The sequence below is a fragment of the Syzygium oleosum genome, unplaced genomic scaffold (assembly GCF_021117445.2).
Source record: "Syzygium oleosum isolate NSW1041296 unplaced genomic scaffold, Sole_v2.1 Sole_v2.17, whole genome shotgun sequence".
Classification (NCBI taxonomy): Eukaryota; Viridiplantae; Streptophyta; class Magnoliopsida; order Myrtales; family Myrtaceae; genus Syzygium; species Syzygium oleosum.
The window spans coordinates 6958046-6983395 of NW_026607501.1; the positions used below are offsets into that span (position 1 = coordinate 6958046).

Genomic DNA, 25350 nt, shown 5'->3' on the forward strand with positions numbered 1-25350 from the left:
ATAAAGGCTAACGATCAACAGGCGATATTTACTCTTATTTTGATCCGACGCTCAACGAGGGATCGGGGATCCATTTCCCCGGGTCTTCAGAAACACCAACCCGTCCCTTGAATCCCAGTTTTCTCGTCTTTCCAATTGTGGGCATGGCAAAGCGCACAATGAACAATGTGGGCTCTATGATATCGTGCTCTGCAAGCATCACTATAGTGATGGGGCTTTTTCCTTTTCTTTCTTACTCCAATAGCTCTTCATTCTTTTTAGAAAGTCCATGAGATTGTCAACCTCTTTGCTTGGACCACAAAGATCACACAAATCTATGCAGTTCCCTTTTTTTTCCTTATTCAGATGATTATTAAACACTTCCAAGATTCCAGTCCGGGTTCAAGAACAGGTGGAAGAAGAGAGGGAATACAGAAACGTGGTTGGCATTTCTGGGCTGATTCAAATAGTTTTCAAATCCCTCGTACCCAAAAAAGCAAAACAAAAAAATTAAAGGACAGAACATGTATGACAACGAGATATTGAATTTGGAAATTCAAAATTACAAACCATCATGTACTTTAGAACACTTTAACCATTTGTATTATGATCAGAATGCCAGACTTCTTCAAAGCAAATGGGTTGTAGCATTAAGTTCCATTCTCTCCAAGTTAGAATCCTGCTAAAGCTAATCATTCATCTTCTTGGTATATTGCCTTCTAAAAGAACCGTTCGGCGCTCGCTTGAGTAATATAATCTCCTCACTATTTTATTTTTTCGGTAAACCGCAAAACTGTCATGAATAATCAATGATTCTTTAGCAGTGCTCATTGCCATCCGGCAGTGGCATTACAGATTTAGAACCAAAACATAGTGGCTGAAATCGCAACATGCCTAACATATAATCTGTCATATTATTCGAGTAGTGAACTTTAAAGCTGCCATCTCCTGAATCTTTCTGTTCATTCACTTTTCTCCCTAAGGTTTAAGTAAACTGTGCTCCTAATTGGTCTCTAGTTGGCAATCTTTATTAACCCAAAAGGTGAAGTAACAGAAATTGGGTCTCTTTAATCCTGATTATTGAGTGCCACTTGCTTTACATCACTTTGCTCCACTTATGAGTGGGTCTGAATTTTTTGTGCTGGGAAAGTAGTCATCTCTGTCATTAATATGATTATGCCTGACAGAACCAATGGCCACTACTTAGGAGAGAGAGAGAGAGAGAGAGAGAGAGAGAGAGAGAGAGAGAGAGAGAGAGAGATGAGTTATCAGGACTGCTGCAGTTTTCTCTAGTTAAGTGGTTGAGCCGATGAAGTAACGAATCAACAATTCATTGAGTCTATGGTTTGACCGGAGGTTGCAAGTTACATCAGATCTTGAGATGTTCATATTTTATGCAGAGGTCGGCGAGCCACATGTCGGATTGGCCATGTCCTGACAATCTAGGATCAATCAGCAATCTTTTCTTACATAAGATCCCGTTTACTTGCTTCCATTCACTACACGGCATTTAGTGTTGTGTCCGTACACAGTTAACCTCTTTAAGACGTCTCATGCCACCAATAGATTATATACTACACAGACAGCAGACCAACTTGCACTTAGTGGACTTAATTCATCAGTTATGGCCGGTGTGACCCATTAGTGAGACTCACATGCCCTCAGACAGCTTGACGCTCTATTAAAGATTAATTAATCTGAGAAGAGGGATTAACATATGACTAAGCACCCTAACTTAGGGATAGAGTCATATCTACGCGTAAATAAGATCCGGAAAAGCAAAAAAAAGAAACTCCTATTGTCCATTTTGTGCTTATTTTAGCTGCCCCATCCCTCGAAAGTCGCAGCGTAACAGAATCCTGGGTGACATTTGATCCGGGTTGTACGCTGTTGGAGTGGCACTGACTGTACGAAAAGGACTCATACAAGGGAGCCTGTGAGTGGTGGGTATATCTAAGACAATAATATATAGGAGGGAGAGAGCTATTGGCAGGTGGGGTTCAGGAAGGGCATGGAAATTCTGTTCCTGGTTATGACTTGCTTCTACACTGATCTGTTGCCACTATAGACCACTATAAAGCCCAGACAAACAGGCAGATAGACTGTAGGAAAAAGAGGAATGATGGAGCAGAACGATGGAGAGAGAATGGAGAAGAATGAGACAGAAACAATGGACAAGGACGAGAGAGCCAGCGCGACCAGTGAACCAAAGATCAACTACAGAGGATGGAAAGCCATGCCCTTCATTATAGGTGAGACTGAGAGGTTATTGGGTGTTCTCATGCTGCTCTTTTTTTGTCTAAGAACCATTTCTTGAACTTCCCATTTGGATGAAATTTTTCCAGGGAATGAGACTTTTGAGAAGCTTGGAGCCATTGGAACCTTGGCCAACCTGTTGATCTATCTGACCAAGGAATTCAACATGAAGACCATCACGGCCGCAAATATCATCAACATCTTCAATGGCACCGCAAATTTCTCTACCTTGCTGGGAGCCTTCTTCTCCGACACCTACTTCGGTCGCTACAAGACCCTAGCATTCTGCACTATTGCCTCTTACATGGTGCCTACTGCCTTGTACTTCTACATCGTCTATTTCTTGTGAATTCAGTGTATAGATTGAAAACTCTACTGGATAAATAACTGATATGCCACTCAAATCCGGCCATGAAATGACTAAAAGATAGGAGTAGATGAAATGCGATTCGCAAAATGCATTTTACTTAAATTAGGTGACTAGGGGATGAAATTGCAGCCAATTGTCTGCCTATATCATTACCATTTCACTGTGAAGGGACTTCAAGTAATACAACTAACGGCGGCCATCAAGAACCTGCACCCTCCACACTGCGGCAGCCAGAAGTTCTGCACCAGGCCCACTGGAGGGCAAATGGCGTTTCTCATATTGGGGTTCGCACTGCTAATTACAGGAGCCGCAGGTATCAGGCCGTGCAACTTAGCTTTTGGAGCCGACCAATTCGATCCAAAAACCGAATCTGGAAAGAGAGGGATAAACAGCTTCTTTAACTGGTATTTCTTCACCTTCACTTTCGCCCAGATGGTTTCCTTGACGCTCATAGTCTATGTGCAATCGAACGTGAGCTGGGCTATTGGTTTAGCGATTCCCGCGATCTTGATGCTCATATCTTGCGCAATCTTCTTCATGGGTTCTAAGATGTATGTGAAAGTGAAAGCCACGGGAAGTCCACTCACTAGTGTCGTACAGGTCCTAGCAGCTGCTATTAAAAAGAACAGGCTGAAGCAACCCGAGCAGCCATGGCTTTCTCTTTACTCATATACACCAGCGAGGTCTATTAACTCTAAGCTTTCATATACAGATCAATTCAGGTAACCAGCCTACACTACCATTCCGATATAGGACTTTAGCAAGTGAACAAAAGCTCCAATCGGCAACTTCAATAAAACCAACAACCCTCTCTTGAATCCTCTGTTTTCTTGACAGGTTCCTAGATAAAGCAGCAATCAAGACATCCCAAGACCAAATAAATCCAGATGGATCGCCAGCCGATCCGTGGAGACTCTGTAGTATGCAGCAAGTGGAAGAAGTGAAGTGCTTGATGAGGGTGATTCCTATATGGGCTGCCGCGGCAATTTACTTTATCGCGATAGTCCAGCAACATACTTACGCAATTTTTCAGGCCACTCAAGCCGATCGACGCCTTGGAAACAGCAACTTCAAGATCCCAGCAGCTTCCTTTGTCGTGTTTTTAATGCTGAGCCTCTCCATCTTTATACCTATCTATGATCGAATCATCGTCCCGGTTTTGAGGAGGCTCACGGGAAAAGAAGGCGGCATTACAGTCCTTCAAAGAATTGGCATTGGCATCTTCATCTCCATTGTCTCCATGCTGGTATCAGCCTTAGTCGAAGAACGACGGAGGACCATAGCTTTAACTAGGCCAACTTTGGGTATTGAACCAAGAAGAGGAGCTATTTCGTCTATGTCGGCTTTATGGCTGGTTCCTCAGTTTGCACTGGCTGGACTCGCTGAAGCTTTTTCTGCCATTGGACAAGTCGAGTTTTATTACAAGCAATTTCCCGAAAATATGAGAAGTGTCGCTGGGTCTGTATTCTATTGCAGCGTTGCAGGTGCAAACTACTTGAGTAGCCTCCTAATATCAATTGTCCACAGAGCGACTGCTGGAGCAGAAAGCGGGAATTGGCTTCCAGAAGATCTAAACAGAGGGAGATTAGACTACTTCTACTACCTCATTGCTGTCTTGGGTGTTCTAAACTTGGGTTACTTTTTACTATGTGCTCGGTGGTACAAGTATAAAGGAACTCCCGATGCGATCCTCGACTCGGAGTCGGAGAAGAAAACCGAAAAGGCTATTATTATATGATGTATTGATGTAGAGCACGTACGAGATATCTGCCTCTTGTACATATGAATGTAGCTGAATGCGGCAATTAAACATTGCAGACCCACAGCGAGTGAAAGCGCTGAGGACACAGCATCTCTGTTGTCATGAATTCATTATAATATTGTGAGCAGATTACCTAATCAAGGAAAAGCAATGAGAATTCACTTGTTGCATACCGAAGTCCCAACTTTGTGGATGTTAATGGTGACAATTCAGCAAGCATTGTCATCATTTGATTGCAACCATGCTTTTGTAATACATTCACCGAAGATTCAACAAAGATGCAAGACGTCATGTTTTTATAGCCATAAGTTCATAGATAAATAATGGGACAAAATGGAAGCTATAGAACTTGCCCGCATCATATATAAACTAACAGCACATTGGAAAGGGGCTTTTTAGCCCAGTATTTGAGCTAACTAAAGTGATAAATACAACAACAGCTCGTCAGCCCGTTGAGGACGGAAAATAGGAAATGAGTTAATAGGAGCTAGAAGTATAGTCTAAGCCTCATGATAATCTAATTACGTCATCACTCTGAGCTGCATAGAATGTGCAAATCTATGACAGAACAGGATTCTTCCTCAAACAGTGTAGGCTTGCTGTATTGTGTCTATGTCGAGCCCCTTTCGTCGGACAACTGTTTCAAAATGACCTTTCAATGTTTTAAGTTCTCTCAACCTGAAAGAGCAAATGAAAAGGAAATCAACCACCAAAAAGGGAAAAAAGAACAGAGTAGTACGACAGACAAAGGACCATGCAATGTGGTAAATCCAGCTATCAGCAAGCAAAGATGACCGAACATGCTTGTACATTTTAGATGTGTCGGTACAGTACACTACTCGATAGTCAAAACAAGGAGACAAGTTTTTTAAGATCAATTTAATCCAAAAGTCAAAAAGTAGACTATCACTTAAATCCCATTGTTGATTTACTTGTTCAGGGTACTCTGTACATAATTCATAAAATATGGAACAAAAAGCTATCTCTACAAATAAACTAAACTTCTGATCTCCATCTATTGATAAGCCAAGGCGTTTAACATTTATTATCATTTTAGCCATCAGATGACAACCTATTTTCCTAAATTTGACTACCTATGTTCAACATCCACATCATGAATTCTTCATGTATCAAATGGAAGATAGTGCATGGATGACGTACTGGTTTACTATCTCCCAGCAAAATCCTGTAATCCTAAAATTACCACCTACCTAGCAATTTCAGCCCTTCTCATAGCTTCCTCAGCTATTTGATTCAACTCTGTAACATGAGTCCGCTCACTGAACTTCGCATCAGGTGGTTGCAATCCATGCAGCGTTCTTTGTGCATGTGCCCACTGAAGCTCCCGATGTTCCTTACCGAAATCTTTCTGCCTCGTAAAGTTAGCCTGCATTAAAAGCAAATGCATCAGAACACACTCCCTGGTGAACTATACCCAGTAAATGAGGGTTACATTCATGCCTTTCGCTCAAGCACGAGGTCCCAAGCCCTCCCGCTCAGTGCATAGCAAGTGAAGAACTTGATAATATCAAGCGGGATATAGCAAATGATATTGTAAAGCCAGATCACACCAGCCCAGCCCCAACCAATTCCTTCGATAGCAGCAAATCCCCAGTTTGCATAGACAGCAATTACAGTGGCAATCTGTTCAGAATGTACAAAAGATTAATGTCTAATTCATCAATTTTAACAAAATAAAAGAATGAGGAAGCAGGGTGGTCATCAAATTACCAGCTGAGCAATCACAAAGGCCACCACTAGCAGTAATCCAGGACGCTCAACGTAAGACCAACTCCTGGACCGTGTCACAAAGATTAGAGCCTGACTTATAGTGCTGACTTGCAGATATATTGCTGAGGCAAGCTTCCGAATGTCATCATGAGCTGTCTTCTCCAGAGTGGGCACTCCAAATACCCGCTGGAAAATTCCAGGTGGTAGAATCTCCATCAGTGCTACTCATTCGAAGTTCGCAGAAATACAATAAAGAGAAGTAAAACGAAAATGACAAGTTGCATTCTTACATCAGAAAACAGATTAAGCGAATTATTCTCTTAAGACCATCATGAGAAAATAAAAAAAAGCGGCGGGGATTTAGTGGATCCATTCCTTTTAGATGCTAATAACAACATAAGCAACAAGAATGAAACACGGATCTGCTCTAGTGAGAACCAGATGAACTGTCCATTATCTCTGAAATGACAGTAAAACCTACATGAAGGAGTATATCAATCTGAGCAACACCAATAATCTGAACTATATGCAACAATCCACATACCGGGAAGAAGTTCGTTTTGTATGCTGCCCAAAAGAATATGACTGTCATCATTGCCAAGTAACTGCCGAGGACAATGCCAGTAGTAAAAATCTCTGACAGTTTCCAACTATCTGGAAGAGGAGACGGTTTTACTCTATCCTTTGATATAGTCATGATAGTCCCTGAAATTTCAGCAAGTAGTCAGTAGAAACCCAGAACAGTAAATCGTAAAGTATACAAGATATTGTTACTGCGACCCAATCAGAATTACGTAGGCAATTAGCTGCTGGAAGGAGCGACTAACCATCATTGAGGATTGCTATGATCAGGACCATAAAAGGTGGAAAGTCAAACCTCCATATGAGGGCCAGCAGCATGAAACCAAGCTGCGACATAATACATTATGTTGGAAAAAACATGAGGAGATTCTGAGTCACTCGTTTTTGGGTGCAGATTAAACAGATTATTCTACTAGAAATCAGGAAAATGCTGACAGCATGATCTGTAAAACAAAAAAGGTCCTCAACTCACCACAATTCGGATTGTAATGGAAACAGCGTAGATCTGCCAAAGGAAACAAATACATAGAAAAAATCGGTTAAATTGGAAATCCATTAGTGAAGAAAATAATGAACATATTCCAATCAAGATAATATGCCAAATGATCTCATCAAGCTCTGTGGACAAGAAAGTGATAGAGGACTAAAAAGAGGCCCAACACATACAGTGTAATTTTTCATCCTCTGGAATATTGCACGGCTGGTCAGAACAGCGCTAATAATCACGCTAAGGCCAGGTTCTGTGAGGACAATGTCGGAAGCGCTACGAGCAGCATCAGTTGCATCAGCAACAGCTATCCCAATGTCAGCTTTCTTGAGAGCAGGAGCATCATTCACTCCATCTCCAGTCATTCCACAGATGTGCTTCCTCGCTTGCAGTCGTTTCACAATTTCATATTTGTGCTCTAGACCCAAAACATTATAATGAAAATTAACAACAACGATCAAGTTTTAGTTACCAAAGACTAGCAGCCTCACCACACGATCAGAGAGTATGGACATGAATCAAGGGAACACAGAAAAGGATTGAAGAAACGTGAAGAGTACTAAATCGGCGCATGCTTGTGGGTAGGTTTTTGCATCCATAAGCAGATGAGTGCCATACCAGGGAAAACACCAGCAAAGCCATCAGCCTTTTCTATCAGCTCATCAATTGGTAATGCATCAATGGTTTCATTTTTGTTTTGCCCCAGCAAAGCAGATGAAGGATACATGTTGGTTCCCATTCCCAAGCGACGACCAGTTTCTTTTCCAATGGCCAGTTGATCACCTAATAAAGGTCACAGTGCTCAGTCAGTGCTCAACACAATCAGAAAACCATAGAACAATACCTAGTTTTTTCCATGATAATGAGATCTTTATAGATGAGCAAGAATTTCATTCCACTAAGAACTTTGCATGAGAAAAGAAACGTGATATTACGTCATCCGAAGACTAACCAAGTCAAGAAACGCAAACAGAATGTGCGCCCAAATTGGATGATACACAATGTTAAGCATCTTATTATGTCGATTTTTTTCTCCGAAGCATTTGGTCAGAAGTTCTCCCCATTGTCCTCTAGAACAGACATAAAAGGAGGAAAATAACCAAAGAAAGCTTTTGAACATAAATGCTGATATAACTAAATAAGAGAAAAAGGACATAATCAATATTGGATATTAGGACTTTGAATTTGAGGAAGTAAAACTGAATTACATGCAAATGCTTCAGTATGACAAAACTGGCAAAACTTTTGCCACACTGCAAAGGTACCTATCCATACTTAACAAGATTCAATGGAGCACCAAAGTAATCACTTTTAAGCGCATGTCACCAAAAAAGAGCCAAATCTTAGCTTCACATATAGTGAGCACTCTGTGCTTCAGACTTTTCATTCTTTAAATGAAAAGGTAAATGATAGATACGAATGTAAAAGTCCAATTCATGATGACTGCTACACTGATTAATGCATGAAGATGGGCAACACAACTGAGCAAATATTTGTGAGCTTCTGGATCACCAACGCTAGACCAATTCCATCTACGCCAATCATATTTGGAGATGAAGATAAATTAGAGACCAACCAGTGATCATCTTAACATTCACTCCAAGATTCAGAGCCCTTCTTATCGTCTCTGCACTGTCATGCCTGGGTGGGTCAAAAAGAGGCATGACACCGATGAACTGCCATGGTCCTCCAGCACTCTCTTTCTGTCCTTCAGGAACTTCCTGGATGTACAAACCGCATCATGAAGCTAATTCCGAACAGAAAAGCCAAAAAAAGGTATGCAAGATCTAGGTAAACAGGATTCAAAGGACGTGTTCAATCACCTGATATGCGACAGCAAGAGAACGTAAACCACGCTCTGCAAACTTATCAATCACACCATGAACTTTTCGCTCAATTTCTGACTTATTGTGTGCAAGGTTTAGGATCTGAGGACCACAGACAAGGAGGAAGCACTGTTAAATTAATCCAAACATGAGAAAACTGAAGCACTGCTAAGGAGGCATAAAATTTCAATTTTACCTGCTCTGGGGCACCTTTGCTCACTCTGTGCATTTTACCTTCATGATCAATGTAAGTCAAAGCAGTTCGCTTGTCAGTAGGATTGAAAGGAAGAAAATGTACTTCCCGAATGCCAGCCCGAGCCTTTGCATCACCAAGAAAGATGGAAAGAGCAGGTAAGTCGAAAATCGAGGATAAAAAAAATTAGACTGGTGACGACAACAAAAAAAATTCCGTATCTAACTACAGACTATATAGTCACCTCCTTGGGATCTGCAAGCATCCCCACTATTGCAGCATCTATTGCGTCTTGGTTCTCCAATCTAGAAGCTCGTGCTGCCATCAAAACAACAGTTTCTTTATCCACTCCTTTTGCAAACACCTGCAAGTCATGTTCAAAAAATTAGAAAAAAGGAGTTCATGGGACAACACCAATGAAAAGAGGATCCTAAAACTGATGACCAAAGAACATGCAAAAAAAAAACAAAGACAAAAGCAAAAAATACATACAATACATGCATATATATGACCGACCTCAATAAGATTCTGATCAACTGTAAGTTTGTTCAGCGTGAGTGTCCCAGTCTTGTCACTGCAAAGCACATCCATTCCAGCCATCTCTTCAATGGCAGTCATCCTCTTCGTGATGGCTCCCTAGAATCAACATCAGCAGATCAGCAATCACGCTCCCTATAACACTGTCAAGAGAAACAACTCACCTGTTGAGATAATCTGTGCGAACCGATAGCCATCGTCACCGACAACACGGTAGGCATTGCGATTGGAATTCCTCCTATTAGTAGCACAAGGAGATTGTCAATTCCAGAACGGTACTCCCTGTCTTGAATTGGGTACATGACAATTATCTCGACTATCATCCCCAACGCAATGGAGCATATACAAAAGTTCCCAATAGCAGTCAAAACCTGAAACGCAATGATAATACAAATCATTGACAACCTAAACACATCAAGTAGCAAGCCATGCCTAAAGAATGTTTAGAATTTTCGCCTTGCCTTCTGGAAGTGTCCCACTTGGTTAGTTGTATCAACTAGGTGGGCAGCCTTTCCGAAGAAGGTGTGGACACCAGTTGCAATAACCACGGCTTCAATTTCTCCTTGTTTGCACGTGGATCCCGAATAAACACCATCTCCAGGGCCTTTCGTCACAGGAAGAGACTCGCCCGTCAATGCAGACTGCAGGGTAGTAAATCTCAGTAATTGGTTAACTCATCAACTGAAAAAGTCACCTGATCAATCTTCAGAGGTTGATGTGTCACGGTTCCAAGGTTCCCCACGAACCAAGGACCATGCACAATCCAAGAAGACCGAGCAAGTTTCCTAGGATTTCCAAAGTTCTCCATAATATTCTTAGAGACAGGCGATATGATAAATGTACCGGATTCTAGAGCATCTGGTAGTTGGTCGGTAGTTGGTAGATGAGAAGATGCCATATATAGCATTAGAAAGGAAATCTACGGATGTAATGGGAGGACCTCTTGTATAGGAGTGCTCTCTCTCATTTGGAAACTAAACTCTCTCTCTCTTGGCAGTCACCGGCAAAAGGAAGAAGAAAGAAAAAAGAAAAAAATCAAAAATAAAGATTAAAAAATTAAAAATATATTATTAAAAATTGTCGCGGTGCCACATAGGCCGGCCAACATTCACCTCAGCAATATTCGGCCAAAATTAACTGAAAGGACTGAATTGGCACTGTGTCAAAAAGTTTGAGATTGAATTGGCACCGTATTTAGGACTTTTCGAACACTTTTCCCTTGTTTGAAACCCAATGGCAACGAAAAAGTCACCTGATCAATCTTCAGAGGATCTCCTTCAAGAAGGCGAGCATCAGCCGGAATGATGTCTCCAAGTTTGATACTGATAATATCACCAGGAACCAGGATTGAAGCATCCTGCTCACCCCATCTTCCCTCTCTAAGTACCTGCATCATACATGCGAATCAGAGCCACCATTCCACAGCATCAAAATGTCAAAGAACATCCAAAGATCACTTGATTGCAACTAACAGAACATGTTGCCGCAGTCCCATACCTTAGCTTTGGGAGCAAGACGAGCCATAAGTGCAGCCGCAGCGTTACCGGCATTGTTCTCCTCAATAAAGCTAATCGTGGAGTTTATAAACAGAAGAGTGATGATGCCTATGAAATCTTGCCAATCTGGAGGCTTGCCCTGCAAAGGAAGAATCAGAAACAAATGGATACCATCTTTCACAAAAACTAAAATTTTACCCTTAAAAAAAGAGAGAGAAAGGACAGTAGAGGAAAAATCACCAACCCCTCCATTTGTAAGTGCAATGGCCATGATAGCAGCAACCTCCATGACCCAGGACAGGGGATTCCACATGAAACCCAGAAATTTCAAGAACTTGCTCTCCTGAAACAAATCAACAAGTGCAAATCTTTATCACCAACAGACCCACAAACACACACATTGATCAAATCAAAAGATAGTGGATCTCAGTGCCTTTTTCTCTTCAAGCTTGTTGTGGCCAAAAAGGTCCAGCCTCTGCTCAGCAGCCGCCGAGGTAAGCCCTTCTCTGTTACATCTCAGGGACTGAAACACCTCCTCAATGGGTATGTTCTCCTGCACCCACCAACCGAGAATTCACATCAAGTTCCAAACATATCACTAGCACCATAAAAGGCTCACATCTCTCTGGCTTAGATTTGTTACCAAATCGACGGCCTCCTTCAACACTGCCTCCAAAACTGGAGCCTTCTCTTCCATCTCTTCCCCTCTCCCCCTCTCTCTCTCCCTCTATCTCTCACGACCCAGAGAAACCCCCTGCGGAAATCTTCCAAAGAACGTCAAGTACAGAGGAAGATGAAGAAGAAAAGGAGTCACGGGAGTGCTAATATAGAGGCACGAAGGACGGACGGAATGGAGAAATCTTTGCTCCGAAATACTTCTCTGTCGTTTTCTGTCGCTTTCAACGACGAGTCCCACACTTCAAGAAAGACAGTAATGCTTTCACGTCAGTAAAAGATGAAGAGATTCTCCGCAAATTGCTTCCGTGTGGGTTCGTACGGTGCGCTGAAAGTGCATGGTCGGGTACCTTGGTGTTGCTTTGTGGGGGAAAAAAATAGAAAACCAAAGTAAAAAAAAAAATGAAGGAAACATTTGATTATATATTGAATCTATATCAGTCGCAATTATAAACTTATTGATTATCCTAGCATGGACTCATTCTTGCATATTTGGTATGCTTTTAATTAAGTCTTGTTTAGTTTCTGTAAACTTTAAAGCTGGAATAATTCGGTTTTTATTCGAGCGGATGCCTAAAAACCTGGCTAAAAACCTGGCGAAGTATATGAATTTGTAGATTTCCACAAAATTTTATTATAGTTTTGAAAAGCCAAAGTGTTTTTTTTTTATTTTTAAATTATCCTTTTGGTCGAAAGAAAATTGTAACTCTATCGTGGCCAAAGGTCGAAGAAGGCATGGAGAGAGAAGCGAGACAGAATTTTAAAATGAAAAAAAAAATTGTTTTTCTTAAGCAAATCCAAACAAGAGCAGACTTGTGATATTTTTTTTTATGTTCATTGTGGATTTTATGCAGCAGAAAAAATATTTAATGCACTTTTAAAGTTTGAATAGTTCAATTCCTATAATCATTTGAGTTTAATTCCTATAATAACTAAGATCCTTCCAAATTTATTTTGGGGGAAAATAAAAAATGCTCTCTAAATTTTGTTCAGTGTATGTCCATACATTGTCTACTTCTAAATCTCTCATTTGCGCATTAAGTCTATTGCTTCAAATTGGCCTAATTTATCAATTTTCTTTCTAATTAGTAATTACTCGTTTCACTTTCCCCAGCTTATTTAGGTTTTATTTACACGATAAAGGGTAATTTGTAGGGCTGTGCAACAGGTTCAGTTCCAAGGTAAATAGGTCTAGTTCTTGATTTCAAATTTTTGGAACCGATACTGTGCGGGTAGGTTACGAGTTTTAAGTATTGAACCTACCCACTCACTCAGGAACTGGTTAGAACCTGTTTTCTGAAGTTGGAAGAAGATAATTTATTATTCTTAAATGAGCTTAACTTCTCTATTGTTTTATATTTCTGTCTGTTTTGTATTAATGTTTTGCTTTGAGACATTTTGTTGCTCTTACTATTTTGCTATAATTGCTATTTATCTTGATTTTTTTTAAAATGAAGCAAAAAAAAAGAGGAGCCAATTCCCGGGTTAACCTTAAAACCAAACCAGACATATAGGGTAGGTTCCAAGGTCAATTCCGAGATAAACAAGGTAGGTTCCAATCTCCAAAAAATGATAACTAATTCTAGCATGATAGGTTCTAAGTTTCAAATCTGGAACATACTTACCTTGGAACCGATTACCAATTCGGTATGTAAATGATTAATGTGATGAGGAATTTGAATTTTTTTCTTTGTTTCATTTTAGATCTTTCATTTCGTTTTTCTGCCAATAAAGGTCTTTCATTTATGTTTTCGTGTACGCTATTTGCGTTTTACTAACAAAATGTATGATATATTGGTCATATTTGAGAATGATTCAACGAATTTGGTTTTTTTATGAGTGGGGAAAAAAACTGAAAATCATCAATTACATAGGTTCACGTACGATAGATACACGTAAAATTAAATGCGAAAAATAAGAAGTTTAGACGGCTTCACCTTTTACGAAATTACCTTCAATTTTCGTTTCTCCTCCCTCTTATTCTCAACCAAAAAATTTAAAGATTTTCATTAGTTTTCATCCGAATTTTCTTTTCTTTCATTTTTTTTATTTTTTTTTCTCTCTCTTTTTTTTCTGGTAAAAAGTTTAAAAAAATTTCTCACTTCACGAGCATAGTAATGTTGCCAAAATTCTTGGTTCACGTGCCACTGACCACAAAATAGCATTTGTCAAGATGTCAACGTCAACAACTGCATCGTCAATTTCGTCTTAACGCCAAGTGTCCATGCCAAGACCAGACCAAGTACACCGTACTAGTCCAAAGTACACCGTACATGCATAGTTAAAATATTTAATCAAGAGAAAATAACATTACGATCCCTGAATTTTCGCATATTGTGCAATAATATTTATGGCGTTTTAGTTTGTTTAATGTGATCCCCGAACTGTTGACAAATATCAAATCTAATCTTTCGACTATATGAAAATGTTCAGTGCTATCTTTTTTTTAATAATCGGCTACCGTGAATTTCAATATGTTAAGTTTGAACAATTGATCAAAAAAGAAGTTACACGTTCATGTCAAATCATGATATAATAATTCATGTTATTTAAAATTTTTAAAGACATGTTAATGACATAATATTATTTTTCCTTTTTTAAAGTAGACGGATAAAAGGATGAACGTGTTGATTCATCATTTTTTTAACATCCAATTCGGCATATTATGATTCACGTCATCAAATGAAGTTTGATTTGTTGTTTGAGCAAAATGAACGACTACATTGTATAGGGATTACGTTGAACAAATTAAAAATTCATAGATAACATTGCATATCGGACTAACATTTAGAGATCATTTTTGTCATTTTCTCCAAAATTAGCCTACATTTCATAACTGTTTTTTCTTCGTTCACGTGACTATGTTTTACACACCACACAAAGGTAAGTGGATTTCAATTCGTATCTCAATCGTCCTTTTCCATTTCTTGTACCAAACTATACGTCCTTTATTTAACAAGAAAAGTCGTGGAAATTCGGGACGTTTATTATCATCGTGACTATCGTAGTGTACGCCGTTGATGCTTAGAGAAAATTATCAAAAAAGTTCTAAATTTATTGTTCGGCGATCAATTCAGTCTTAAAATTTCTAATTCAATCAATTTAGTCCTAAACATTTTGACGATTCACCATTATTGTCCTTTCAACTAATTTTAGCTGGAAATCGCTTTCGTGGTGATCCAGTCAACGCCGGCCGCCACTTACGTGAATGATTTTTGCAAATCTTTTTCTTTTTTTCTTTTTTCCTTTTTTATTTTTTCCTTATTTCCCTCCACCGGCCATCGCGTGCACTTACCCAGTCTTACGAAGACCTAAACCTAAGTAAAATCGTGTTTAGTAACCGTACATTTCACGGTCATTGACACAATCCTTGTACATTTCGTGCGCGCTTAAGAGAGAAACACGTGCTTCGCGAGCATCATCTCGACGAATCCAATCCTCCGTGAATCGCGAGGCGTTCTTACCTCGAGATACGCGACGGGAAAACTCCGTCGTTTTGACGGGGCGGCGGTTTTCTTTATGTCCGACGTTACCGAAACGGGCGGTGAAATTCACCGGCGGAAGATTCCTCCTATTTTCTAGAAACTTAAGAGTACGACGACGGAGTCACTACGGAGTCCAAAAGGAAGAGGCCAAGGTATTGATCGTCACCCGAATCGATCCGACGGCCGAGGGCGGCCAAGATAAGGGGCCGGCTTTGTTTTGAACGGCTAAGATGGCCAACTTGGCGTTCTTTATTCAAAGCGACAAGACGCGAGACAAAGCGATTTTTAAAACGTGTGGAAAAATCGAGCAATAGATTTCCACACCTACTACTCCGTTTAATTTCTCGTTTGGAGTGACATCCAAGAAAATTGCCCTGTCAACACAACCCAAGAATTCAATTTTAAAAGAAGATCAAATCACGAGGTAAATACGCGAATTACGATAGCATCTCGAAGTACGGTACGGCGGTACTTCTGCTGTCCCTCTTTCCTCGGCGGAGCTGATTATAAAATACAATATCGGACACATCGGGGTGCGCACGTCCCAACACTTTCGAGCCGCTGGATACGGTGAGTCTTGCAGTATTTGAACACGAGGCCTGTTAAGTTTAGCGATCCGCGCATTCGCGAGCTGTGCGCGATAGTTTCTCGACCGCAAGCGAGATTGGACCGTACATATCCATTTTGAAGTTGCACGACAGTGATATTCAAAGAAGAATCAAACAAATGGGAAATTGAGAATCTTTAAAATCCCGAAGACGAAATTACCGAAAGCAACTCACCTGCGTGCATGGCCGAGTTAGTGGGTGCTTTCCTTCCCTTAGAGAGGTTCTGGGTTCGAATCCCCGCTTGGTTCCGTAATTTAAGTGGGGGGCCCTGGCGGTGGGTTGCTGGGCTAGTCTCCCCTGAGGTATAGGCGCCCCGATTACCTGTGCGGGCTCGTCGCCAGGGAATGGTGGCGGATCCTCTGTTACAAAAAAAAAAAATTACTGAAAGCAATTGCAACCGTCCATTCAAAATAGAAAGGGGAAAATGACGCAAATAATTTCTGAACTTTAATTTATTCAGTGTGATCTTTGAATTTGGGTTCAATGTGCAATGTCGTTCCCGCACTTTTAGGGTGCGCATGAATACCATTCTGTGCCCGGGAACTATTTCTGAACAGAAATGATTTTTTTTTATTCTGTGCCCGGAAATAATTTCTGAGTATTTGAAGGCGTTTGATAAACTGTCCAAAATTTCTATTCCTAGAGTAGAAAAGAACAGAAATGCGTTTGGTAACTACACAAAATTTCTGTTCCCAAATAATATTTTAATAATATTTTGAATTGTTTAATTTGTTTTTTCTTTCTACCATTTTCTTCTTTGGCCATGGCCGGCGAGGGCGTCATGGCCCTTGCCGGCCGCCGGGGGAGGCGGAGGGTCGCCCTCGCCGGCGAGGCCGCCCTCGCCGGCGAGGGCGAGGGCTGGACCCTCGCCGCACAGGCGAGGCGGCCTCGCCGTCTAGCAGACGGCGAGGCTCGGCCGAGCCTCGCCGTCTGCAGGCGAGCCGACCTCGCCGTCGCGACCGACGACGAGGCTCGGCCTCGCCCGTTGGGCGAGGGTGCCTCGCCCTCGCCGACGAGGGCGACCCTCACCTCCGCGGGCGGCGGCGAGGGCCGTGACGCCCTCGCCGGCCACGGGCCGTGGTCGGTCGCCGGCGGCCGGCCCGGCCCAGGGAAGAACAACACAAAAATAAGAAAAGAAAAAAAGAAAAAGAAGAAAAAAAGCTGATTCTCAAAATTGTCTTAGAAACAAGAAGCAACTTTTTTACTTCTTGTTTCTCTTCCAAAACTGTTTCTCGGCACAAATTTTTGCAAAAATGTGCCCGGGAACAAAAAGTTTACCAAACGCATTTATGTTCCCAAACTATTTCTGGGAACAAAAGAACAGAAATTTTCACTGTTTGGCATGTTGCCAAACGGGCCCTTAATTTATTCAATACGATCCCTGAACTTTTAAACATTTTCATGTAGTCTAGATACTATATCGAGCATTTACCGATAGTCCGGAAACCACATTGAACAAATTAAAAATTTAGGGACGACATTGTAAATTGGATCCAAGTTCAGGGACCACACTACACAACTTTAAAGTTCAAGAACGACATCGCACATCGGATCCAAGTTCTGGAACCATCTGTGTTATCATCCCAAGCAGTAGAGAAAAGTCATTAGAAAAAAAAAGGCACCCGGTACCCACATTAATAGCGGGTCTGATCCCATCACTGTATAGAGCAGCCGACAAAAAATATTTGTCCATCCGTAATGGAAACTACACCATCTGTCGGGCTAACCTGGCCTCCTCCGTCCCTCGAGACCGACAGAAAAGGATGAATAACCCTTGATAAAGACCGGTACGATTCAATTCAACATTTTGCTCGTTCGGGTTCGATACGCGGTCGTGGCTCTATAATTTGTACTAGGTCACGCCGGCCCCGTGTAAAATAAGGTTTATCGATTTTAATTAGCGAGGACCATGTGGGGCCCATGTCCTGGTCAGCGGACCGGGCGTGTCCGGCGGAATCCACATGGGGGCGAATTGGGACTTTCCGCGCGTTTGTCGCCTTCTCCGGACAAGACGTACGCGTCCGTAGCACCTCCCCGTTCTCCTCTTCCCTTTTCTTTCTCCTGTCCGAATTTATATGTTTTTTTTTTCTTTTTTTTAACCGCGAAAAAGGTGGGGTCAGGGAATTGGATGCGGCGGGGCGCAGCCGTGACACAGTGGATCTCGGTGGGTCCCGGAGCATCTCTGACCGTCAATCACGTCCCTCCGATGTTGTTCTGTAAAGGGAAAAGAAAAAAATCGGGAGATGGAGGGTTTTTTTTACCTCGAGTTTCTAGAAGAGAGGAGGGAGAGTGAGATTGCGTTCATTTTGTCCCACTTCCGAGGCTTTATACTCCTTTACGCCCTTTATTTTTACGCTCAAAAACAAGAGAAAATTTCAAATAAGAACATGAAGTGCTCTCATTTGTCTCAAATAAGAGTATGAAATAGACGTTATTTCAAATATTGACCTAAAATGGTCAAATCATCTCAAATAAGAGTTTGAAGTGGTCAAATCGTCTCAAATAAGGACTTTTGGCCGGTCGGTGACTATTCAGACATTGAAGAATGGGTCTTTTAGTCAAAAAGATTTTTAATATATTTTGTTACTTTCCTTTTCTTTTCTTTTCTTTTCCTTGCTTTTTCCTTTTTTCTTCTTCTCTCTTCCCTCCCGTGGCCATCGCTAGCGACCTCCGCCGGCCTCAGGAGAGAGTTGCCCTCACCTGGGCGAGTGAGAGCTGCCCTTGCCTGGGTAGGCAAGGGCAACCCTCGGCCTCGCCTGGGTGAGCAAGGGTGACCCTTGCCTAATTTGGTTAGGGCGTTCCTTACTAGATCTGGCGAGAGCCACCTTCGCCTGGGCGGGCGAGGGCCACCTGGCTTGGGCAAGGCCGACACTCGCCTGTGCGAGGGAGAGCCCTGGCCAGGCTAGGCGAGCCCTGGCGAGGGCTCCACTCGCCAAATCTAGCAGGGCCAACCCTCGCCCAGGCCACCGCGACCTTGTTAGGAGTCGCCTTGGGGCGACCGCCGTGGCTTGGGCGAGGGTTGACCTCGCCACATCTGGCGAGTAGAACCCTCGCCAGGGCTCACCCAGGCTTCGCCTAGCTAGGTGACAGAGACCCTTGCCCAGGAGAGGGCACCCCACCCGGCCATGGCCAGCGGTTGGTCACCGGCAAAGGGGGAGGGAGGAAGAAAGAAAAAAATAAAAAATAATAATAAATTATTAAAAATTATCAATGTCAGCGCCGGCGGTGCCACGTAGGCCGATTGGCGTCCACGTAAGCAAAATCCAATTAAAATTAGCTGGAAGGACTAAATTGGCACTATGTTAAGAGTTTAGGACTGAATTGGCGCAAAAAAAAAAGGTTTATGACTGAATTAGCACCAATACAAAAAATTTATGACTTTTTTGACACTTGTCCCCAAAATTGTTAAGATTGTTCATTCGTGTATAAGTCTTCATAAATGTTTGTAATAATGTCGAGTGGTGCCGGACCGCGATGGTCCACTTTGGTAGGTTCGGGCAATTTAATGAGCATAAATTAAAAATTTAGTATTCCAACGAAGGATAAACAGACACAAAGGTGAGTAGTCACTTTACATTTTTTTTTGGCTTTGATTAGCGACATGAAGCCTCCATGCGAACTAGTCATGTGTGATGGAACCACTTCACTTAGGCTTCGTATATTTCACGGAAAATAAAGAATTTGAAAATATTTTACTAAAAATGATCGCTTATATTGATTAAAATAATTAATTGATGGAAAATGTTTTCATTACCGATAACAATTTATATCCGAACATTTTCGTGGATGATGAATATTTTTCGTTTATTCATTTTTGTAAGCGATATAATGGATCATTTTAAGAAAAATATTTTTCAAATTATTTATTGTCTACTAAACAAATGGAACTTACCTGTGCACGTCTTTCTTCTGAATGGAAAGACTATGTTTTCGTGTTCCAAAAGACAAGCCGTCTCCGCATTGCACACGAAACCCTTCAAAATGGTGTTCGAATTTTGTGTCAAGGGTTGGCATATGTTAGTCAAAAGTCGTCAGATTGAGGTTAAGCCGATCGAGTAAACAACTGACCTAGCCAATACCAAACTACCCATCTTTAAAAAAAGAAAAAAAGAGCTTGAATCAACGCGAACACGACATCGGTGATCTCCTCCTGACAAGTTTTCCGTCCGGCACTTCAAACTTTACAAGATGTGCAACGTCGAAAGCATGAATCAACTCGGAGCCAAAGCACGAGCACGGCATGGATAGCCATGCACGAAAAGCTACCGCGACGACGTCAATGACGACCCATTAGCTTTGCTTTATTTTACTTAGTGTTCGTTAGCATCACGATTACAAAAATGATGGATCAGAAGTTCGAATGAATGGGACTGTGATCGGGCCTACACAGTGCAAAAGAGAAGGGAGAAAGGCAGGAATTATTGGGGATAGTGGGCGGTTGATTGGTCATTGGGCTTTAGTCTCTTTGGCACTTTATGTCCATGACAATGCAAGTGGAGTCTAATCATTTTTGCTGATCTCGACCCCAAAGATGCATTTGATCTCGTGCACCCATCAATCAACCCTTGCTTTGCCTCGTCTTTTCAAAGCCAAAGATAATGTAAAAAGGAGCCGACCTCCTTGGCTTCTTCTCCAATTGGAGTTGAATGAGGTGGTGTGGTGATATAAAGCCATCCGAAAGCAAAAGCACATGAAAAAAAGAGCATGTCATTGGCTCTCAATCTCAATGGAGTCGTGCTGCCCTAGGTTTCCTCTGCTATATCTCTCGTCTTCTGGTGATGATTCTTGAGGTTTTAGGCCCTCCCTGGTCTTTTCTCCAGGATAAGGAAAATGAGCTATTTGTGGCACGCTCCAGGTGTCACCAGAGGAACGGGATCGATAATGGGCCCGCCTGGGCCGGGCTAACTAATGGGGCTTGCTAATCGGACATCATTATCTTATTCCCGACTCGGTTTGCTGTTCGAAACAGACCCAAAAAATCTGACTGAACGAAAGAGCTGGGCATGGGCCTATCGATAATTTCTAAATTGTCTCGCCTGTACTAAACTCAACCAAAAATGATCAAGTCTGATTTTAACCCAGCTCAAGAGTCGAGACTAATTTGTCATAATGGGTCATAGACCCATTCTTAATCCATATATGATGGACTGAGTTGCTATATGAATTAATTATATTTAGCAATTGGGTCATATATAAGTTCATAACTTACTCAAACCTGATCAACCTCTACAACTCTCTTTTCATTCTCTCTTGCCTTCACTTAATTTCGCACTAATTCACCACGCACTCTCAACTCAGTTTGGGAATAAATTTTCTTAGATTGAGTAAAATATTAAAGTGTTTTCGCAATATGGGTTGGATATGAGTTCCTAGATTTTCATTGCATGAAAACAGGTCAAAACGGGTTAAATAGATCTATTTGGGTCGGACCATTTTCGACCCGACCCAAACCCGATCTGATCCACTCATTTGATGGGGCTAGTCAAGACCCATAGAGCACTGAAGGAGCTATTCGTGTCTAGATTTCTATTCTATGATGATTCAAACTTCACGACACAGCAGGTTGATACAAGTGAAACAAACAAGTAGAATCAGAAAGGAGGACAAACTGTTGGATATATGATGCTGAAAAATCAGATCAATGTACTGGACTGATGCTGCAGAATAATCAAATCCAATTCATCATTCTTGTCCAAACTGCAAACGATGATAAGTCACAAATGGACATTTTAAGAGCAAAGACCGATATTACATGGCAATTGTGAAAAGTTCGACTGAACTTCAGCTATAATCCTTTTAGTTAAAACTTTTCATTACACCATATAGCCATTTTCTGTCCTGGACTATATGTCCAATCCAGATACAAAACTGCCAAAAAACAAAAAATAGTGAACCATGCTCGGTCCACATCCCGAGCCCCTCAAGACTACCTACTATTCACATTTTCCCAATATTCTAGAGATATATCTGTACATCCCATAATAACTGTAGAATGCTCCCTGGTAATAATCTGTGATAAATTGTCTTACTATTGTCAGTCAAGACAATTTATCACAAAATACCACCCAAAACCCTTCTTATATCAGATTTCTGTTCTGCAGTTAGTCTTGAAGGATATTTGACATCAAATTTAATTCTCAAATTTCCCTTTCTCCCGTGTTCTCTAGAGATAGGCATCCCTTCACCGGGAACGACCATCTCAAAACCGGGTTTGATGATATCGGTGAGTGGGATCACGAGATTTCTACCATCCAGGGTCGTCAATTCAAGGTTCTTACCAGTAAGCGCCTCCAGTAGTGTTATTTCCTGGTTGACCGCCAGGTCATTACCATCTCTCTTGTAAACTGCATGCGGCTTCTCATCCACCACGAATATAAGATCTGCAGGGATGACGCCAGGCTCCTGATTGCCCTTCTCAGGGAAAGTGATCTTTGTGCCTTTCTTCCAACCAGGTCTAATCTCAATGGTTAATATCTCCTCCACAGTGCGAGATTTACTGAAAGGAATGCAAGATGAAAGAAAAAAGATCAGATCAGACAAAACAGAGAACAGGACAAGAATGGAAAATGGGGCACTGGGCTGTGTGCCAGGCTTGCATATTCGCTTATTCTCTCAATTTAGCAGAGTCGAGATACATTCTCATATCCATAGTGTAGTCCAGCCCAAAAACAAGATGTTCTCAACAGATATTCATAAAACAATTCTATCATCTTAATAGCCAGGAGAGAAACAGTGAACAGACAGAAAAGATGTAGAAAGAAAATGGAACAGTCTCCAATCTGTCATTCATCATTTCTTGCATTCAGTTCCAACTTTGCCGAAGAACAATGGGTCAATAATTAGAAAAGGGCCTCATGATTAAGCCTACCTATCACATATCATCTAAGCCTATCTGACTTTTCTACTCTGAAAAGCTGTCACTGGAAAAATAATTCACCTATACTCAAGAAACGATCTTCCCCAATATTTAATCTTGCAATTCCAAAATGACTAGTGATGGGAGGGTAAATCAGCAACAGGGAAGAGTAGCAAGGCTAACTTGAGAACACAAAGATTCAAAGCCGACCAACTTTGAAACACATGCCAAGTGACAACCTCATTCCAGGGCCTTTCCAGCACATTAAGAAGCTAGCTAAGAAAAATTCAGAGGTTTTCACTGTGCTCCGTACAGGAAATGATGAAAAGAAAGAAGGGGAACCTGGCGCAAATCTATAAGCTACTTTTTTTTTTTGGTCGAAAAAAAATCTATTAGCTACTTGATAAATGAACTTTATTTTATCTCCAGATGTTGTTCTTAGAAGCAAAAGGAAACTCTCAAATCCTTCAGTCATAGCTGAAGAGGCTGCTGCATGAAATATAGCCACATCGGAAAGCAATATAATGGCTGATAAACTGTTAACCAATTACTCACTAAACCTTCACCATCCAAGAATACTGTCCGGTGTAGACAAGTAAAGCTAAGAAGCTTTCCCACTCTCGTTTACACAGCAAGCAGTTAAACATGCAATTCTTCCTGGTCTTAACTTGTCAGTGAAGCAATCAAAGCACATTATCGATATGGTATCAAGGAATCTAAGCAAATTGTTGATGACAGTTATTCAACTGCCAGCATCCCCATTAAATCCAATTTTCCTCCCACTCATACGACTACTGCCAGCATAAAACGTCAAACATCTCCCTAGGAGGCATTGTATGTAATACCAAACAAATCGGACACCTTCCATCACATCCTACCGCGCATGGTAAACAAGCCTCAAATCATAACCCCATTAAGCGGATTGAATTAAAAACCCATTCAATAACCAGCATAAGGTTCAGAGTCTTCCTCTTCACCAGCACACTAGTACCTATATTCTACAATCTATGCACTCCAAGAGGATTTCACTTCCACCAATTGCAATCAAACTCTCACCCATGATCTGAGGTTAACACTTAACAGGCCAATATTGAGTATTTGTCAATCTAAATCCATTTAATCATATCAGTTTTAAGATGAAGAACCTTTAGTAAAACAAGCTTCACGATCCTTCGACCATCAAAAAGATCACTAGTAAACCTAACACCAAATTACTAATGCATCTGCAATGAAACAAACTTCTATGTAAAAATTATCCCTCCAACAATAAGAATCTAAACTCCCAAAGCAATCACAACATTAAGAGGCCCGACTTCATTGCACCCTGTGCTAATTGCTGCATGAAAATTTCAAGACCATATCAAAGATAAACTTCCTACACTTCCTTTAGAAATTCCAACATCTCCACAATTTGGGCTCATGATTCCAATGTAATGCCAAAAAAGTCCTAGCTCCCAAGTACCAGGCCAAAATGCCATTACAGAAACAAACTGCAACACCACCAAACACAGTACGAATACGAATCAGAACATCGCATATCATACCCGATCCCATCGGAAATCGTCCTTGAAATCTTCATCTTCTTTTTGGCTCCTTTATAGAGCTCCTCCAGGCTACACGGCAACGTGTTCTCCACCGGCGCTTCCTTCCTCAACTCCCCGCCGCCGCTGCTGTTACTTGCGCTCGCCCCGCCATTCGAAGTCCTGAACATCCCATCTCCATACCCCCTCCTACCTCTCCCGCCCCCTCCGCTGCTCTCCGATCCAAAGAACTCCGCATATATATCCTCCGCATCCCGCGGGTTGAACCTAAACGAAGCCCCATTCCCATTGAACTGATGATGGCTGCTTTGATTCTGCCGGGAGGTGAAAGGCGGGCCGCCGCCGCCGCCGCCCCCGCCCCGGGGCGGGAATTGGTCGGACTTCAGGGCTTCCTCGCCGTAGAGGTCGTAGATCTGGCGCTTCTGGGAGTCGCTGAGGACGTCGTAGGCCTCGGAGATCTGCTTGAACTTGGCCTCCGCCTCACTCCGCTTGCTCGTGGGGTTCTTGTCCGGGTGCCATATCATCGCCAGCCTCTTGTAGGCCTTCTTCAGATCGTCGTCGCTCGCGTTCCTGTTCACCTTCAGTATGTTGTAGTAATCCACCCCCATGCTCACACTTCCCCTTCCCCCCCTCCCTCCCCCTCTCTCTCTCTCTCTCTCTCTAACCAAATCTCTGTCCTCAGCTGTACCTCGTCCTTCCGGATTCCTTCGCGCGAACCGTCTGCGGACAACTACCGAATCATGCGGGGGCGCGCGCGCGCGCAAGAGTTTCGCCGGTCGGGAATCGTCGCGAGCGGTGGCCGAAGAGAGATGGAAGATCGGACATGGCGGATGATGGTTTAGGGTTTGCTCTTTAATGGGAGCCTCGTCTGTGCGGGTGGCTGCCGGAGGAGAGGTAGAAGAAGGGCCGACGACCGTTGGATGAGGAACAGAAATTATGGGGCGAGGGGATCCGACGGTTACGGAC

General features: G+C 42.0%; 3 protein-coding genes across 3 annotated transcripts; 1 reads left to right on the forward strand and 2 right to left on the reverse strand.

Annotated features, from left to right (window-relative positions):
- The first annotated feature begins 1785 nt into the window (after positions 1-1785).
- On the forward strand, positions 1786-4551 carry LOC115678804 (protein NRT1/ PTR FAMILY 2.11-like). Its single transcript, XM_030602245.2, has 4 exons — positions 1786-2231; positions 2325-2542; positions 2774-3327; positions 3443-4551. Exons 1-4 carry the CDS (start codon positions 2099-2101, stop codon positions 4341-4343), a joined length of 1806 nt encoding a protein of 601 aa, XP_030458105.1. The 5' UTR covers positions 1786-2098; the 3' UTR covers positions 4344-4551.
- Positions 4552-4703: 152 nt separating this feature from the next.
- Positions 4704-12019, reverse strand: LOC115678803 (ATPase 11, plasma membrane-type-like). The gene is made up of 21 exons (XM_030602244.2): positions 11863-12019; positions 11653-11772; positions 11464-11562; positions 11221-11358; positions 10976-11110; positions 10185-10364; positions 9888-10094; positions 9703-9822; positions 9431-9550; positions 9190-9312; positions 8991-9095; positions 8744-8888; positions 7786-7950; positions 7347-7585; positions 7153-7185; positions 6926-7007; positions 6643-6803; positions 6099-6284; positions 5829-6011; positions 5579-5754; positions 4704-5045 (listed from the first exon to the last, which is right to left on the reverse strand). The coding sequence occupies exons 1-21, from the start codon at positions 11914-11916 to the stop codon at positions 4949-4951; spliced, it is 2868 nt and encodes a 955-aa protein (XP_030458104.1). The 5' UTR covers positions 11917-12019; the 3' UTR covers positions 4704-4948.
- Positions 12020-21652: 9633 nt separating this feature from the next.
- On the reverse strand, positions 21653-25350 carry LOC115678918 (uncharacterized). Its single transcript, XM_030602423.2, has 2 exons — positions 24388-25350; positions 21653-22483 (listed from the first exon to the last, which is right to left on the reverse strand). The coding sequence occupies exons 1-2, from the start codon at positions 24990-24992 to the stop codon at positions 22039-22041; spliced, it is 1050 nt and encodes a 349-aa protein (XP_030458283.2). The 5' UTR covers positions 24993-25350; the 3' UTR covers positions 21653-22038.